Source organism: Amphiprion ocellaris, chromosome 20 (genome assembly GCF_022539595.1).
Source record: "Amphiprion ocellaris isolate individual 3 ecotype Okinawa chromosome 20, ASM2253959v1, whole genome shotgun sequence".
Lineage (NCBI taxonomy): Eukaryota > Metazoa > Chordata > Actinopteri > Pomacentridae > Amphiprion > Amphiprion ocellaris.
Genome location: NC_072785.1, coordinates 9546719 through 9566386, shown reverse-complemented (window position 1 = coordinate 9566386; position 19668 = coordinate 9546719). Strand labels below are relative to the sequence as shown.

Here is a 19668-nt window from a genome sequence, read left to right as displayed (position 1 = left end):
CTCTGCTATCCTCCAGGGCTTCAGAAGATACTGAAAAGTCCCAAAACACACTCCACAATGATGTCTGCTACACTGTTTGCTGTTTGACTGCACTATCACATATGCTTTAATCTAACAAATGTGATGAGTAATGGTGAAATGTGTTTACATACATACTGTAGGTACATATTTACCAACATGATAGCTTATCAATTTCCTAAAATAGCCAGCCATCATAATTTAAAAGAAAAGTTGTTCCTCATGCTTTAAGTGATTTAAAATGTAATTAAAGCTATAGACTAATCTTCGCTTTCCCTCACGTTCCATCTGGTTTGACATTTGCTCACCGAGCTCCATTTTCAAATACCTCAACTGTCTCTTGGTTGTGTCTTTATGTTGTCTACACTGCCCTCTCCTCCTCAGCGCTACTAGGCATTGTGGGTAAACGGCTAGATTAGCCAATCAATCTTCTCCCGGGAACAGGGGCAATAGTGGTGGTGGTGGTGAGGGGAGGTGAGCAGGAGATGGCTCAGGGAGGAGATAGGAAAAGAGAGAGACAAAAAGAGGAGGAGAGTCAGGGAGAGGGAGTGAGCGATAAGCCGAGTGAGATGAGAGGGGGCGGACTGGTGTGTTGGGTGAAGGAGAGAGTAAGATATAGTAAAAAGGGATGGCAGGAAAGAGAGGTGAGGGGAGAAATGGGCAAAGAGAAAGAAAAGACGAGGGGGAGGGCAGAAAGATGCAGATGTGAGGGCGTCGCAGAGAAACCACAAGCTGCAAGAAAACATGAAGTGAAGAGAGTGAAGTTGCACAAAATGCAAAAGAGAAGGAGAGCCGGGAAGGAGCGTGAGAAAAGTGTCAAATGTGGGAAGGTGTGTAAAGAAAGAGTGAAGAGAAAATAGAGGAATCCATGAGAAAGAGCCTCAAAAATGTAAAACAACACACCTGCAGACTGACACTTGCACTTACAGTTGGTAGAAGCGGTTTACTTGCAAACACACTTGATAATATTTCTTTGTATCTTATCCAGCTATGTTAAAAAAAACTGGATGCAAAATTTGTGACAAGTGTTTCTAATCATGATCCATCATCCCAGGATGAAGACACCTATGAGCAATGAGCATTTCAACTAAGAACCAAAGATATTTCTTTGTTACACATATTAGTGGAGGCAGTTCATCTGAAATAAAAACTAAACTAAAACTAGTAAAAAAAATTATTACACTTTTAGCAGACATGCTAATTTACACTAGATATGAGAAACTGAATGTATCTGTGATTATGCAGCTCTACGAGGAAATATTTTAGCCATTTTAAACAGTAACAAAATAGAAAATCAATATGTTTTGGTTTGTGTTGATATTACGTGTGGCCACCCCTAATAAATCAATGTTTGGGGAAACACTGCTCTGATGCCATTGGACTCTTTTTCAAATAGTGTTGGACACCTCTGTGAAATGTTGGACTGACGGTGTCCAGTTGGAAAATTTTAACACATTGCCCACCCCTAATTTACACAGCACACGCAACATATTCAAGAGCTGAGTCGACTGTTTATACCACCACTATCATAACTTGATCGGTTGATCCTGCGTCTGGCGGGTGGTGCTGACCTTCATTGCAAGTGATTTCTTCGGGGAAACCCCAAATATTCTCAAAAATCACAAGAAAAACAGTTGTGTTGCCTAAATGTAATCAATTTTTATGGGGCTGTAATGCAATCAACCCAGCAAATCGACTGATACAAGCATGATGTTTGAATAATGAAACACCCTGCATACTTAAAGCAGGAGATAACATGCATGCCAGCTAAAATTAATAGAACTTAACAGAAAGCAGGCGCAGACAACCTAAACATACAAAACCAACACATCTCTTGCTCTGTGTTGATGAATGCGTACAATTTATACTATGCATTAGCTTTGGTTTTCCTCGTGGTCCCACTTCAACTGAGTATCGTCCAATAAAAGCATAATACTTTTACAGACAAATAACTAAACAGTAAGAATCTGTCTTTAGGAAACTCCATTAATAGATCCATTAAAAACACATCAAAATAATGATATTAATCTCACTATGAGGGAAAATGTTCTATTCTGTTCTCCAAATGCTAAACCCTATAAGCCTGTCTCTTTGGTGAATTAGACATTTACAGCAGCTAGATACTTGGAAGCAATGATAAAACCAAAACTTTAACAATATCACCACCTCTGTATTTTTTCTATAACCAGTGTCCAGACATGTGGGGGGAAAAAAAGCAGCCCTGACAGTAACCAAAAACCTTTGCTGTGTCTCTGCAGTGCACCCAGCAGAGAGAACTGTGATAATGTTTCTTAAACGCTGGCTTGCAATCTAGCAATCCTCAAAAGACAAAGAAACTCTTTTGAGGTAAGGTGAAATTTCTTTTTTTTTTACTTCTTCTTCTTCCGATGCCTCTAACCGGCTCATTCTTTTGAAAACCAGTAGAAAGGACCTGTGCTCAGAGACTAGCCTCAGGGGGCTGGAGCCAAAATTAAACTGGTCCCGTCTCCTCCGCTTCATCACTGTTAGGAGCAGACAGCAAGCCACCGTGTAGCACGCCCATCTACATTTATACACAGGGTTAACTGGAAGGAGGGTGTGAGCCCATCCACCCGCCTCCTATGGGCTGGTTGCCAAAGATGCCCCCCATCCAAACACACACACACGCACGCACGCACGCACGCACGCGCACACACGCGCACACGCGCACACACGCGCACACACACACACACACACACACACACACACACACACACACACACACACACACACACACACACACACACACACACACACACACACACACACACACACACACACACACACACACACACAAATCCCTGGCTTAGCCTCGGCCCAGTGCTGGGATTACCGGATTAGAACTCTATTCCATTATCTCCCCACACTATACACTGCACACACACACACAACCACACACACATAGACACACACACACACACACACACACACATACACACACACACACACACACACACAATGCCACACTGTCTTGACCAGAGAGGACAAGCTGAAGACAGACACAGTGTCAATCACAACAGATGACATTTGCACACAAGAGCATACAGTTACAGTTTCTCCTCACAATAGAGGAACACAACACTTTTCTTCATTAACAGCATTATTAGACGGAATGCTGCAGTTGTTATTATTCTTTGCCCAAAAGATGGTAACTCGTGAACCTGCGACAACAAGCACCCACCGCTACAAACTGTCCTTGGGTGAGACACTGAATCTTTACAAAATCTGGAAAGGCTGCCGACCCTGATCTCTGACCCCCATGCATAGTGAGACATTAGAAAAGCAGAATTACTCCATTAGTGCTTCAAACGCATGAAATATTTCCTCAAGGATGCATGCACATTAAAGCCTACAATGCAAACAGAACCTGGAGCTACACAATTTGAATTTTGAAAAGCTCTAAAGCCATGATTTTCTCAATTCAGACATGTCAATTTCTTTATAAAACAAACAAAAAAAACCCCACAATTTTTAAGAATTGGTTTTCTCTCATGACTCACATAGAAATTATAGAGGCCTGAAGTAGAAGAAGTAAATGTGGGTGTCCCTAGTTCTGGACGTAAAGGTGCCATTAATTTCCTTCTTTGACTATTGTAAAGGCAGCACTTCCAAAGCTCAGATGGTAAAGCTGCTGGCTGAATCATCAGTACAAAAGATGAAAAACTGTATGAGAAAATGCTTGGGTCTTTGTTAACAAGTGAAATAATTAAAACTGGGGGCACTGCACATCATACAATTTTCCAGTAGTGCTGTGATTCCATGTTAAGTAACATTAAAGACATCATTAAAATAAGAAAGTGTAATAAGGATAAAGAAGGGCTAAAAACTTCTCCAGAAGCAGCATCCAGTCACCGCAAGACTATATTATATTTAGTGTGCAGCAAGTTGAGAAATTTCGTCAAGTTGTGCTCTGTGATGATGTCTGATGCAGCTGGATGAAGCCATGGTGATCTTGTGCATTAGAACAAAAGCGTAAAAGAGTAAAATTGTTAAGTATGGCATTATGTGCCAGTATTGTCACTGACTGAATCACCAAAACAGCAGAATGTGACTCTTTCTTTCCAGTGATTCTGACTCATTTTGCTATTTTGTTATTTCTCAAACACTTTTTATACTTTTCTGCTCTTCTAAAATCTCTTCTGATTTGTCATTTTTGATGCACGTAAATACATACGGAACATTTGGTTTGCTATGGGACAGAAACCCTGCTATAGCACAAATTATTTATTACTTACTGATTTCAAGTTTTGGTCCACTTTGCTCATCCTATACAAATTTAATACCTGTATGTAGGGCCCATGTGAGATGTGGAAACTTGAAAAATCTAGTGCACATACAATAAGAATGGACTTACAGTAAAGAAAGAGATATACTATGTCCAATAGTTGGAATTTTTCATTGAAGGGGAAAATAACATGGAAACTTTTTCATTTTCTCAAGATTTTGTTTAACATTTTGGCTATATTCAATAGCATCTGTGGACATACATCAGACAAATTACAATTCTAAAAACAGTAATTTCAAACATGTCTGGGCGATTTCACTTTAACTTATTTGTCAAGCAAAACGACAAAATATTTATTCGTTTGAGTTTCTAAATTTTGAGAATTTCTTCTTTTTTAAGGCACCACCTTAAGTTATAAAAGGATGCCACTGACATCACCATTTTCTGGATTTTATATTGCCCAACAATTAATCAACAAAATAGTCCCTGACTGATAATTAGACTGTATTAGAGTCCTACTCCCCACTAACAGAAATGTGACAGACTACACAAAGTAAGTTGTATAATCTGAAATTTCTTTTATAAAAATCATGATTTGTGTGGTCAAAAAAAAAGTGAAAGGTCAGCTGAGATCTCTAGCTGTTAAACAAAGTCTGTTACACCCAATGATTGGATTCTCTGTCCAAATGTCCTTGAACAAGACACGATCCTCTATGTGCTGCTGTGGTTTCCACTTCAAGACTCTTCACCACGCTTGACCTAACTATAAAATACGTACAGTGTTGGCAGAGCCAGTGTGTCACTTACATAGTCATGGAAGGCCTTGGCCTCACTGGAGTGTTCACATGTCTCCCTTCGGTCTGGAGCTGCACAATACAAATCCCAGAATACACTGAAATGGAGGGGAGGTGGGGGGCGGAAGAGAAAAAGTCAAAGGTTACCAAACAGCGCCATACAAGCAAATGTGTAATAGCTATTCATAACCCATTCACACACTCTCACTATCTCCGTAGCGCTCTTAAACTACCTCTTACACACTTGAGCATCTTTGTAAGAGGGCCACAATGCCAGTCGCCCCCTCAATCAACCTCTCACTCACTCAAAATACACACACACACAGTTGCATTAACATACTTGCATGGACCTTTTATTACCTATTCCTTGACCCTACACTTTAGCTGTTACACTGACTTCACAAACCCCTAAAATACCCTCTTTTATAAAAAATGATGCCTGATAAATGGCGCATTGTGACAAAATTTGCTCATCATTTGATAATTATCAGGATAACCAACAACAGGGGACACACAAGTTTTTCTTTAGAGTGTATTTGGGCACCACAAGTGGAAAAATCACACACATACACACAGCTAACAGCTGTCTGTATGTTACCTGTCTAAGAGGTCCCACCTGATTTAGCAGAAGTGCTATAAACCCAGTGAAACAGCAACATGGCTAACAAGAAGACTAGTCAGGCAGCTACTTCACATGTCCTGGTAATCTGGAAAACTCACAGACACGTTGATTCCAAAAAATCTGGATGTTTTCATACACTTTGCGCTCCATGAGACAGTTATATTTAGGAGGCTTAGGACATTTCCATGATGAAATCACAAACTTATCTTGATCCCCACTGTTTAAGTAGAATGAGGAGAATGTAGCAGATTAAGCTGATCTCAAAAGTTGACTTATCCTAACTTAACTGCGTTCCATGAGAAGGTCAGAGTGAACGTGTAAGCTACAAAGGAGTATGTGATAAAGATGTCAGCGTGTTGCTCAAGGACACTGCTGGGGAAATGCTTAAAAGCCAAAAAATCTCTCTTTTATCAATACAAGCTCTAACAAAAAGAAGAACAAGAAGGAAGAGAAACCATATTCTTCCAAAAATACTGACTAGTTTGATCACAGTTAAAAGCCAAAGTGTGCTACATTAAAAGAAAAAAATCCACTTTGCTCTCAAGAAGCTGCACTTTTAAAGTGTGAGCTTACTTGCATTTACTTTATCATATCTTACATACACAAAGAGCAAACCTCCAGATTTAAGTTCTTAATTGAACAAGAGCTCTAACTTATTCTTTAGATTTACCTGCCTTGTATGGTTTCAAATTATCATTCTGTTCTTTCATTTTCTTCTTATTAAAACATGTCCTTGGTCTCATATTGCTGATGGTGCTCTATAGGCCTGATGTTCATTCTTCTGACTCAGCAGAGACAACCCCCTAGGGTGAAAAGTTACATTGTACTTTTTAAGACCATTTAAGGGTATATTTACAAGTCTGTGTGTTTAAATCCACAGGTTTTCAAATGTGTTCTTTATAAATATGTACAGTACTAATTTCAGCGCAGTGCGTCCTTCAGCAACGCTGTGAATCTTTCCGAAATCCAGCGACACAGTTTTTGTAGCGGATAATGTGCTCTTTATATTTCTGTAGTATTAAAACGTGTTAGAAAATTTGCAGCAATTGGTAATTAGATTTACAGGGATAAGTCTGGTAATTTTCCATATTTTTCTTGTTGCAAACACATATAGAACTGAAACCAACAATAAACCGATTCTTCTAAAAAGGTAGTTAAAGTAAGTTATTCAGTCATTAAAACGCATAAGTGAGTCACGTTGTTGCACTGTTTAACATGTTTTTTTCATTATGACAAACGCGGGCAGTTTAGGCTCACAAACACCATCCTGCTGCTGCAAATTGTGAACCAAATGCAACACTGAAAATAATCCCAATCAAACACACAACTTATTATTGTTTGAGCAACATTAGCTAAATACTGCAGTGTCAAGCTGTTTCAGGGAATTATTCAGCATCTTTTAAAAATACGAGTATATATTTATAACCTGGTTTTGCAGATTTATGTGTTCAGTAAGAACAATGGGCTTTGAATGCCTCATGAAAAGTGGGGAGATAAGAAAAAATATGGAAGGACTTATTATTTGATTGTGGGTTGAGTTTTGTTCTAATTATGAGACTGTTTTACAACAAGAAAGGAAAGAATTTGACCAGCCAAAATAGGTGTTTAACTGCTGTCACAAAGCTAATTAAATCTGGTTAAAACTATGACTGTTTTAATTGAGTAAGGCATTTCAGTAGCTTCCTTTTCAGCTTAGATTATCTGCTGACCTGGCTCAGTCTTCAGCTCTCTAAGCTTCAGAATTATTTCAGCATGGATTGACTGAAGTCTCAGTAGTCTTAACTACAGTCATGTATGGAGTGGAACCCTCCGCAGTTCAATTTTTATGATTTAACTATTAACTATAAGTTAAAGGGTTGAGTACCATTAGATTGGAAGTATATTGATATTGCACTCATTTGCATTGACTGAGTCCTCAGAAAGCACAAATATCAATAAGTTTTCCAGCCTGGGTTTGAAAAAGGTATGGACTGATTATTAGGGCATTTACCAGTTATCGGTATTGTAATTTTAATAACTGATTATCAATAAATTAAATGCATTTTGGGTCTGATGCAGCTGCCATTCTGTCTGCAGTCACTTTGTGGTCTCAACAATGTCTTTCTAGCAGAGACACAACCTGCAAAAATTTAACAAAAAGCACAGGAATCGCCACAAAACTGGATATTGGCTGCTCTCACAGTAACTAAAGCTATGCTAACGGGCAAGTCATAAGGCAGCCACAGGTTACTCTGAAACAGCATCTGGACAACATTACCTAATACTGCTTTAAGATATGGACCTTAGTGGGCAATAAAAGTAAGAGAAGAGCAAAAGACTAAGAAAACTGAGGACAAACTGATTCATTTCAATCAGCTGTTCTCACAGTAGGCAGAGATGCTAACATGCTGTGACGATCTGACGTCACGACTTCTCTTGCTAGGGCACATACTCATTTATAGAAATCCTTTTTAATGAAGAATCCTAGTGACAAATGACAGGTTCCCTGTTATCACAGATATCGGTAATTCTTGATCACCAATAATTGTCATTAATGTCAGTCCTGAAGAGCTTAGTCTATCGGTCAATCCAGAGTGTAAAAAAGTTGTACATGTCAGAGAAAAAAATCTGATTGTTGGTCATATGCTTGTAATGTGAGTTTTTTATGGTAAAACATATCTTGCTGGAAATGTGAAACCACAGGCGACGGCAGTGTCTAAAAACAAGTGAAACTGCTGATCAGAGCTTAAGATGTTGACCCTAAAGGTCAAATCTTAGCCAGGGGCAGAAATGACAGGAGAAGGGGGGTAAGAAGGAGGTAGAGGTGACACAAAGGAAGCTGGAATGTAACGGGTTAATCTGCTAAGAATCCCCTCTCCCACGTGAACAAAGGGGGAAAAAGTGGGAGGTGGGGGGCACACAAAGGGTGACGAGAGGGTGAGGAGGGGGAGGGGAGTGTCAGGGAGGAGGGGTTCATTCCCTAACCATCTGGATCTATTGTTTCAGAAACTAGGGGGGTGAAGGTTGGAGAAGCTGGAGGAGGGGAGAAGACGGGGTGGGAGGGGGTCATGCCCTCGGAGAGTCTGGTCAACCTCGGGGTTGAGACTCCGCCAGACCTCCCACCTATGGAAGTTAATAATAAATTAGGTCAAACACCTTTAATTAAATCACAATTTATCACTTTTTCCAAGCACCTGTTTGTCTGATGTTTATATACATTATGAGTTTCATATATTTAACAATAAATTACGGCTCTTTGAGGCTATGACAGCTCAAATGAAGCTGCTGTTTACGCATATTACAGTAATGAATTATGTAGGGTCAAGACAGACACTGGGGCCCCATCAAGAGTGTATATGCGAGGAGGGGGAAGACATGTACTGTAAAATATGTTTACACAGTCAAGCAAATAACATGGACACGCTTATCAAAACAAACAAGGATAAACGGAGAAGAGTGGCTGCCCACACTGGAAAAATAAGTGAAAGCAACACTTACCACCACCACGAATGGAGGAATCCAGGGGGCTCCCCTAATGTAATATTCTTCTCCCATCGAATCTAGAAGAGAAGAGAAAAAGAAGAAGAGAAAAAAATAAGAAGTCACTTGCAGCCCCTAGAGAGAGGATTATGTCTGCAGGTCCAGGGGTTAAGAACATATAATCAGTCAGTCTCAAACTGTCAATGGCCTCGAATGTGAAGATCGGCATCTTTCTAGCTCTGTCGATCTCCATCTTCCTGATTCTCCACCTTCTATTAGGCCTTGTCTTGTTGCTCTTTTTACATGTCAAGTACATTGATGAACTCATTCACTGTTAGCTTGCTTGTGCCTTTTACAAACAACACAATTAGCTATAACATCCACAAACCATGACATCAGTTGGTTTTCCTTTACCACTTCACTAAGATTCACCATGGTGGACACAGTGAGTGTGATATGGTGTAACTTTATAGGATTTCCTTATAAACAATTTACGCAACACCTTGCACCCTGTAATCATGTTCAGCATGTTTGCACTGACGATGTATGTCTGAGAAGGTACAAGTTGCGGTAAACATGTGCTATAGTAGGGATATATTATGTAAAGCTTAGTAATCAGCAAAGTTGTTTTGCATTCATAAATAATCAAGGTCTGTGTCTCAGGTAACATGGAGCTGCTTGAAGTTAAAAGAGACAGGCGATTTTCACAGAAAGACATAAAGAGTGGCTCTATAACCTGTCAGTCTGAGCTCAGTACCTTCTAAACTGCTTTGAGTTATAGATGCCATCTTACCTCAGACAGGAAGGTCTGTGCTGACTTCTGTGCTCCGACATGTAGCAGGTACTCGTACACATATAATGCTAACCTGAAAGTAAAGAAGAAGAATGTTAGGGACTGAATTCAGTCTTCTCAGCACTAGAATAAAGTCAGATTCCTCCCACTAACATTTAAAATGCATTTTCCATTCACACAAAAACACCTCATGTAGATAAATTCGCTTGATTCACTTGATTCAACTTGGGTAATCTGTGACACAGTAACTGAGTGGAGACTAGAGGCTTCACCATGCACAACTTACTAGCTAGTTTCTAACTGCGTCTATCGATGGCATCTATTGATAAGCAGATGTCCAGCGAGGCGCTTTGGCTACAGTTCTATTTATATTTTGCTTCTAGGAGATACACAAAATTTTGTGAAGTAAATTATTTTAAGTTTGATTTTGTTTCAAAGATTAGTTAACTAGCACAAATGTAGCACAACATTGGAGTGAAACTGTGAAAGTGCAACAAAAATATTTTCTCTAAAATCAAAGAATAATTCTGATAAATAATCTCAAAATTTATCAAAAACTATTTCGATAAATATTTTTGCTGTAATCGTGCAGCCCTAAACCTCTGTCATTTGACATGTAGAAGAGTGATCAAAGATTTTTTTAAAAAAAAGGAAAAAAAGGTACTTGTTGGCTATTATTCTGTCACCTACACCTTCGTCCTTTTTCTACCACAGGAAGTTTTACGTAGGAACGGGCCTAAAAAATTGCCGGGCGGGGTTCGACACTGACTAAGTAAACTCAGAAACGATAATAACAAAAAGCACCTTTTTTCTGCTCTCTTGGAGTAACAGCCTTCCCCTTTCAAACACAACCAACATCAGCCACAATTTGGCTTTTTGGCTGACGTTTCCTCCAATGATTGGAATTGCCGTTACAGTCTAACTTGGCAAGTCTACACCACAAAAGAAAACTGTAAATGTCTGTGCCACCTCATGCCTGCCCTGAGTTCCTGCAGTGGAAAGGCACCACGTGACCTTTAGTACGTAACTTACTGAAACAAGTTAAGTTACACTTTATTTTTCTTGCTTGGTGATTTGTTTTCTCAATCAATAGATGGCTGCATGACTGTCACTTTACCATCTGTAAGACTAAATAACAATCCATCCTCGTTCCTGTTATTAATACTAACAGGATCCAATACTGCAACCAGTCAGGTTCGGGAATTTTCAAGATGGGACTTGGTGGGACCAAATTTTGTTGAATGCCAGCATTTAATGAAGCATTTCACAGCCATTTTAATAACCAACATGGAGCATTAGAGGAATGGACCAACAGTGAATCCCCAAGTTTTGTTGTGTGCAATAATAACACAGTAAAACCACCGTCACTTTCTGAAACACAAGCTGACTAATTCGCTTAATCGTCACGGCTGTGGAGTCAAAAACACAGGTAACAAAGGGCACTTGTTCCTGAATATAAAACTTCTGGTGGAAATGCAGTTATTCAGTAATGCTACCTTCACTTTGATAGTTACTTGCCGACTGTTAAGCTCTCTCTCAGGAGATTGTTGGGGGCAGAAACCATGAAACAGAAACTACAACTGGCTCAAGGTTCCTGTTGCTGAAATGCAAGTGAAGCTTTACACTACCTCTGTTTGGATAGAGCATAAATCCCGCTTTAAGTTTCCAGGGTTCCAGGTGGCCTGTATAATTTTTCCACTACTGCTTCTGTGCATCTTATCAAGCCTAATCCTCCAAAGTCCTCTAATCACAAAGGAATCACAAAAACATTCAAAATGCACAAAAAAATGTGATCTGACTGAAAGCAGCACATACTAACAGAAATAGCTGCGTACAACGGGCATTCCTTCCAAAAAAGCTCTTGTCGTCAGACTTTTTTTTTTTTTTTTTTTTTTTAAATCGCTGCTATTATAACAGGCCAGCAACACTTGAAAATGGCAATCCACCAGGGTCTATTAACAGACAGAAGAACCATGCTGTGGAGTGGGAAACCCCCATTGGCCCAACATTGTACTCCTAACTCCTTCACTTAGTCATGTTTAATAGGCTGTTAATGGACCATCAATCGACCGGCAGTGTGGATATGACAGTGCCCTGTGTGCCCAGAGCAGACGGTCCTCTGACAGGCCAATAAGGTCCTAATGAGAAGGACAGTAGCTCAGTGTCATAGTCCCCATCATTAGTCAATGAACTGATCAATGAAACATGGTTTTGAGATAATAAGGCTGTTGTGCACTTTGTTTTTAATCACTGATGGCTCTTTTGTTTTTCTAACACTGCATTCCTTTCCACTCTTACTGAATGGTGACACGAAATTAACATTTATTTAAATACATTTTGTGCATTAAAGCCACTTATGATATATAGAAACATGACAACAAACTGGATCTGAAGCTGATAAGTGGGGATACAATTTATTAACTGCATTCAAATTGCAAATGCTGAATTTATCTACATGCTCCTGCATCACCACCCATCTAAAGTGCTTATAAACCAGGTGAAACCCTGAGGGGCGTCTGCTGAAAGAAAAGTAATCTGCCACTATTTCATTCATCGATTGAATGTTTAAACATCATTTTTCAAGCAAATATGCCAAATGCGTGATGACTTCAGATGCTCAGATGTTAGATTTTGCTGCATCTCTTAGTCATAGCAAACTGAATATATGCTGGGACTAATGATGACATTTGACGGTGCCACCTTGTACTTTAGGATATTATAAGGGACATTTTCACTGTGTTCCGAGTCTGTATTCACCATTCAATTAATCCAGGAGATTAACCTACAAGTAAGCGATGAGTAAAATCTTGCAATCCTGCACTTTCAGTTTATATGATCGCAATTCTTTCCACAATTCAAGTCAGAAGCAAAGTGCTACATTGTGTTTTGGTTAATATTTTGTCTCCAGCTTTGAAGAACACCCTCTCTGCTGCAAGGCTAGTACAGGGGAAAAGTCATTAAACCCAAAATCTGCCTTGAACATTTGCCTTGCCTTTGAAGATGAACTACAAGATAACTCCAGCGTGTGCATGTGGGACACTATCCAGGTGCTGCCTTTGTGTTTCACTCCTGCCTTTTTCATTCCAATATAACAACATTGGCAATTTATTTTTGATACTTGTTACTAAACTGAGAATCTTAAAGCTAGTAAAAACTGCTATGTGAATCATTTCTTTTTACCCACCCTTATTAATCAGAACTACAAACATATAAATGCTATGATATACGGTGTTCCTATGATTAGTTAATAGCTGACACTTATGTGCGTCACTCTAAAAAATGCCCATCAATAAAGAAGTGTACCTAATAGAAATGTCCACATGGGGGATAGCAAAGCAATGTACTTTTCTGTGAGGGGGAAGGCAAAAATGCATTCATGTTTAGCACCATTCCTGTTACGAGGGAAGAAAAATGACAATTGCTGCAGTGTGATACGATAGAGATATGATCTTTGCCTGACCTGTTCTTACTACTAATGGCATGCAAATGTTTAAAATATGCATTGTTAGTATGCAAATGTAGTCTGTAACAGATATGAATAGGCAAATAGACAGTAACCGTAGTATGGAGCCGATGGTCCCTACATGATAATACCTTGTCCTTCACATGGAAACAACACAAGCAGGGGACGTATTCAAGGCTATGAGCAGATTTCATTGTGGTTTTTTTCAGAATTTAAGATGACATATCAACAAATGTGTCTTTAAGATATGCAGAGAGCAGCAAAGTTCTAATTCAAGTGTCACACATGATCAGTTCTGCTTGCTATTCAGAGTGCTTTCGTAGGTATGAAGAGGTGCACTTCACATATTAATGAACACACACTAATATAATGTACTATATCATACATATTACAAGACTAAAAGACAATGCTAACAATTCAGATACAGCAATACCTCTGTATAATGTACTCACACGCCAGCCTCGTAAATTGTGCAACCCTACATACTTTCAAGACTGCTCACAACATCCCATCTCACCATAGGCAATGAAATAACTAAAATAGATGAAATTGTTCATGTACAGTGTACACTGAAAGACTGCCACAGTAGTTGAACAGGTCAACACGAGGCACCAGACCTGCCAAGCTCCTAACCTGAGCTGTACGTAGGTTGGATACTGCTTTGTTGAACAAGCTTTTGTGCTATGCTATGGGCAATTAAAGTTATTGACTTTTGAAGAACATTTAATGACTCCCTGACTTGTCTAAAAAACACTCAGTGCAAGAGTGATACGAGCATCCAGAGAGAGCAGAAACTTTGCTCAGTGCTCAAGTAAAATGATTCTCTGTGATACCACAGTTTATCTGTAACAAGCATCAAACCATAGTTGCAAACATGAGTCTCAGTGGACGATAATGACCACATATGAACATGTGACATCAGTATTTTCTTATGACTGTGTTAAACCGGATTGAACATGCATATCTGCGCTTCTTGTGTAAAAGGGATAATGGTTTCAATATGTGTCTCTGTACATGTAAAGCAGGCCATCCTGCTCAGAAGGTAATAAATAGCTGAGGGTGTTTCCCTCTAGCAGCCAGTCACCAAGATAAGACAACATACACAAACATGCAGATGAACAATAAAAAAAAAAAATAGAGCAGTAGTCGCCTTGAATTCTCAGCTTTCCACAGTAAATTACACAGATTTATCACATTCAACTGTAAATAATCTAGCCATGCTGAACAACAGTAACATATAAAACAGCAAAGAATACATCCTGGTTACATCCACTTAATTATTTCAAAACGGACAGTTGGACGGATTGTTTGTCGTACAAATGGTCGATGCTTTAAGAGGCTAAAGACTGCACTTCTGCTGAGACACGCACACGCAAACACTTGACCACTTTAGCCAGGGGAATCTGACCACTTTCTGAGGCTCCTGGCAATTTGTAGGTCACAAAGCTCTCTGTGACCGCTGGTGTAGAGTGTAAGTCACTGCCACTTGCAGGTCAGCCTAGTATTGGGCCACACACAAGCTCCTACATAGCGCGCGCGCGCACACACACACACACACACACACACACACACACACACACTATACATGATGGAGCATTTTACCTCTGCACTTCGCTTAAAGGCCTAAAGATTTCTTAGATCTGAAATGATTTGGAGAATTTTGAAATGCCTGGCGAAGGCTCACAGGAAGCTTTAGGAAACAGCAAGTGCTTCAAATATTGATACTGTTTGCATCTCCCTGTGCACTGCAGGCTTACGGGCTTGCTCAATACATGTGCATCCTTATAGAGGAGTTTGACTAGCAGTAGAAAATAGTTAAGGACTTTTCCTTATGTCAGGGGATAGGAGGATCACACTGCAGATGCCCCCCAAGAGGTTTTCAATGAAATTTTTATGTGTGGAGTGTGTATGTGTGTGTTTTTGTGTGTGCTGCAAACGGGGCGGCTTGTGCATGCACCTGGCCTACTGCATTATTAAAGCTCTGAAGCTAGCTCATAGAAAACGAAGAGAAGTTTGAGGAGTCGAGCCACTATAGGATGGTGGAGCACAGGGAGGGGAGTGAGAGATTCACTTTGACTGGAACTTATGGGGGGATGTACCTGGTTTTTACTAGAGGAAGAAAACAGTAGGGGATCAGAGGAGCAGTCAAATTGTGACAGAGACGAAAAAGAGAACAGCGGTGCTCGTTCTTGACAGACAGAATGAGAAATTATATTCGCCAGGGAAGGAAAAATATCTTAAAGACAGCATCAGGAACCTTCAGTGGCCAGGTTTTAGGGGTGACACCTAACTTTTATACCATATAGCTAGAATTACACTCTATTTGCTTCAGATTTCTGCACATTCCCGACTCTCTTTCATGCTTAAACAAAACGTTCTCTCTCTCCATCACACCATGTGAGGTGACCTCTGACCTCTCTACCCGCCATTCCCCTCTGTGTTCCGAGGTGGGACATCAGTGAGCAGACACTTGCACGGAGCGAGAAATCTCCCCGACGTGCACCATCGGCACACCTGACATCCTGCCCGAGGCTCCCGACAAAACCCCCTCTTTAAACATGGATGAGTCTGCCCACCATATCTCCCTCTCTCTTCTGTTTCTTTCTTTCCCTTCTGTCTCTCTCAACTCTGACGCAAAGCCGAGAGCAGCTGCTTCAGTCTGTCTCAATAATTCAACACCGAAGTGAGGGATGAGGACTTTGAGGACCAGCAGTGGATGGGAAGCGAGAGTTAGGAGGCAGATGAAGGGAAGACATTAGGGGAGAACGTGGGCTCACAAAGGGAGGTTGCTGAGATGGTGGTCTTCATGCAGACATTCACATGAGCCTGAGAACTGTGTCCCACTTCACTTCCCTAACCGGCTGCCTGATCCTATCAAGTCTGGTGTGTCTAACTCGTGTTGTGAGGAAGAAGGGCACAACCTGTGTGACTCCTTTGCATCTAGGTGGTTGTGCAACTATTACATCCAGCAAAGTTTAATTAAAGGCTCTAATGATTGCCAGCATAAGACGTTTGTTGTAGATGGTGGCTTCTATTGTGGATCTAATGCACAGAGGTTTGTGCAATTAATATCTCAGCTTGGTGTGAATGCTCTGCAGCTTGTTGAAGTGTTGCTAACCGTGCGGCGCGTATCTCCAGAGCGAACAACAGGCATCGAGACAGAGGCATGCAGACAAAGGGACTGGAGGGCTACAGCTCCCCAAGCTAACACCGCCTAAGTTTCCGGACAAAACCGGCCACTGTGAAGCCCCATCTCCGGAGCTAACACGGGGAACGGTGCGGGGAGTTGAACCCCGCAAGTGAGTCGCACAACTCGGGGTAGAAAATCTGTACGGGCCACAAAAGTTACGAGGCGCAGCTGCACACGGCGGCGGCTCCTCTCCGCTGCCCGAAAGCAGCCACAGCACGGACACAATACGAGCTCCACAGCCAGTCTCGGCGTGGAACAATAACTAGAACACGTTCCTGCGTTATTCTCTAACAAAGCCCCACAAACAGCTGTATTCTATTTTTACCTGCTGCTTCGGCGGGGCGACACAAAAGCCGAGCTAGCTTACAATGCGCGGCGTCACTTCCAAATGCATTGTTCGAGATGGAAGTGGGATCCCCATCAATGCTTCCCCTCACACACACGCACACATACATATACATATAGGCACAATTCAAAAGAGCAAACACTAGTGCACGTTTAATGCATTATTACTGGAAACACGTGCAGAAACACTCCTGCATGTGTAAGTGCTACAACTTTACTCTCTTTTTTTGCATCAGAAAAGAGTGAAACAGCAGCTACTTAGCTTGGGGGGGCTAACTTAGCAGCCATGCCTGTTAGTTGGAGGATGCAGGAGAAGAAAGGAAGAAGCACATATGTGTACACAGAAACAATGTTAACGAATAAACTACCACGGCATCACTTTTTCTGTCGCTTCTTAAGACAAACACAACCCCTGCCGAAGTGGCTCAACTGCTCCACATCAGTTAGCAACTTTAGCCAGCTAGCACACTCCTCTTCTTTGCTAGATTTGTGTTGTGACAGTGCAATAATGTACTTACTTTTCTCTCGCTTGGCTATCGGAGGGGACCACAGCTCCTTTACCTTTGCCGTACATCTTGGAGGCTGTTCTGACACTTTATTTTATCCCACTCGACACCTGTCAAAGAAAGCTACTAGGAAAACCTACTATCTCCATAGCTACCCAGTTAGTGTTGTCTCCCTATCTCTCCCTTGCGCTCTCTTTGCTCCGGTTTCCTTTTTTTTCTACATCCCCAACATTGCCCACAAATCAGGCAGGGTTTCAGCCGGAGGGGGGGAACTTGAAACAGTCCGCTGGTGGAGCGTTTTTTTTTTTTCAATCGCTGTTCCTGGATTCAGCTCACGCCCCCCCTGTTGTGAGACGGTGGGGGCTTCTTAAAGCCACAGCGCCTCAGTTTGTGTCGACTTCGCTCAAGTTCAAGTTTTCTTTCCGAGGCCTTCAAGTTCAGGCCTTACGTTAGATTTTTGCTCATGTACAGCACCCAAGTGTTAAAAATATGACAATTTTTCCTGGATAAATCGCTTTGTACGAGCAGATCTTAACTTTCTGTACTATAAATACTGCAAACGTGTCCTTTTAAACAGGTTTTCCTGTACAGATCCTTATATGCAATGTTCTTGTGTATTCCCATTTGCTACCTCCGAGACCTAAAAACTTCATTGCATTGAACTTGTTATTGCTGCATATGACAATAAAAGCCTTTGAGTCTTAAATATGTGTATGTCTGTCCATCTGGTATGTTTCAGTGTTTCATTTTTTTCTCAATGCAACACCTTTAAGTACTATGTACTAAGACAAGTGCAAAGCAGCAGTAAAGTGCATTATTTACAGCATGGTATCTACTGTATGTTACATTATAAACAGAATTCACAGTATGGACAGAGCATTATGAACACACTCATATATGAATATATAGATACATGGATACAATATAAAATAGATAACCTAAATCAGTCTACAGGCAGAGATAAATTATGTAAATGATCGAAAGATGTACGCTTGATTGGTCCAAATGCCCACCCTTGCTGGTTCATGTACCTCTATAGTGGCATTTTTCATTCATTAACAACATTGTGTTGTTTTTGTTGGTTCTAATGCACTACTGGCACAACAAATTAATGCATTATTCTTATGTTTTTAGTTTTAAAAAATAATACATAAAAACTGAGATGCGTGGCTGTAACCTCTGACACCCAAGCCTGACTGCTATCGCTATTATTAACAATGACATGTATGTATGTGTCCAACTGGTATGAGTTGTTTTTGCCCAAAATGCAACACCAGATGTGCGCTTGATTGGTCCAAATGCCCACCCTTGTTGGTTCATGTACCTCTAAAGTGCCCCCTGTGTTCTGTCCAAATACCTGTCCTGCAGCGACACTTCAGAAAACAACCCAGAGGCTTATTAACCCCTTCAAGAAAATCTTACAGTTGCACCATTTTCAAGTTATCTGAGAGTAAAATTAATGTAAAAATTGAGCCACTGAGCTCCAGGCTAAGTAAGGTCATCCCGCTTTCTTTCTATGCTCATGGTCCACATTAATATCACATTGAGTGATGACTAGCTAGACTAAATGTTCTCTTACTATGTTTTAAAGAGCTAGAATCATATGAAGTAGATCTACTGCCAAAATACAGCCTACTTGCATTTTTGATAAACAATATCATGCTCTTTTTGTGGGCACTAACGCCTGACTGGAGTGACAAATGAATGGATCTTGGGCTATCTTTTTTAAAAATATTCAGATTTTAGTAAAATAAACAAATGAATACATTAAAAAATGCAATCTGGGGTTAAAGCCTCAGACCACTGGGGTAACTCCAATCCTGACACTCAGAATAAGTTGCCTTCTCTTATTATTGATCATTGGCACCTCACTGATTGGTGCCATTATTTTACCTGATTATGTTACCTGATAATACAACTGCAATCAGGAGTCCATAAGTGGATTTATTTCTTTTGTTCCTCATGCAATTCTAGGCCTTTGGTTTCCATACTAGAGTTCAGGAACCCCCAAGGGGTCTAAGAAAAGTGCAGCAGGACCATAACTAATTAAAGATTGTACTCATTGTTTATCAAAATTAGCTCCCAGTTAAAAAAAAAAAATGTGGTTTTTTTTTGTTGTTTTTAAACATTTTATGTAGGGAGTGTGGCTAAGGGAGCATGGAGGGGAGTGACATGCAGTGAGAGTCCAGGCAGCTGCTAATCGAGCTGGGGTCTCACTGCTTGATGGCATTTGCC

The 19668-nt window shown here is 40.5% G+C and overlaps 1 protein-coding gene across 5 annotated transcripts in view; it reads right to left on the bottom strand.

The window, feature by feature from the left end:
• Positions 1–17690, bottom strand: part of zgc:110158 (uncharacterized protein LOC553590 homolog) — a 39443-nt gene extending 21753 nt beyond the window's left edge. For 2 of the 5 annotated variants that reach the window (XM_055006055.1, XM_055006056.1), the window contains exons 1-4: positions 17446–17690; positions 9930–10002; positions 9155–9216; positions 5069–5153 (exon numbers count right to left, since the gene is read on the bottom strand). In XM_055006055.1, coding sequence (XP_054862030.1) covers positions 5069–5153; positions 9155–9216; positions 9930–10002; positions 17446–17501 — 276 coding nt within the window. In that variant the 5' untranslated portion in view covers positions 17502–17690. The remainder of the gene's footprint in view (positions 1–5068; positions 5154–9154; positions 9217–9929; positions 10003–17445) is intronic. The other 3 variants (XM_055006054.1, XM_023291768.3, XM_023291767.3) reach the window with 3 other exon arrangements.
• Between the last annotated feature and the right edge of the window lie 1978 nt (positions 17691–19668).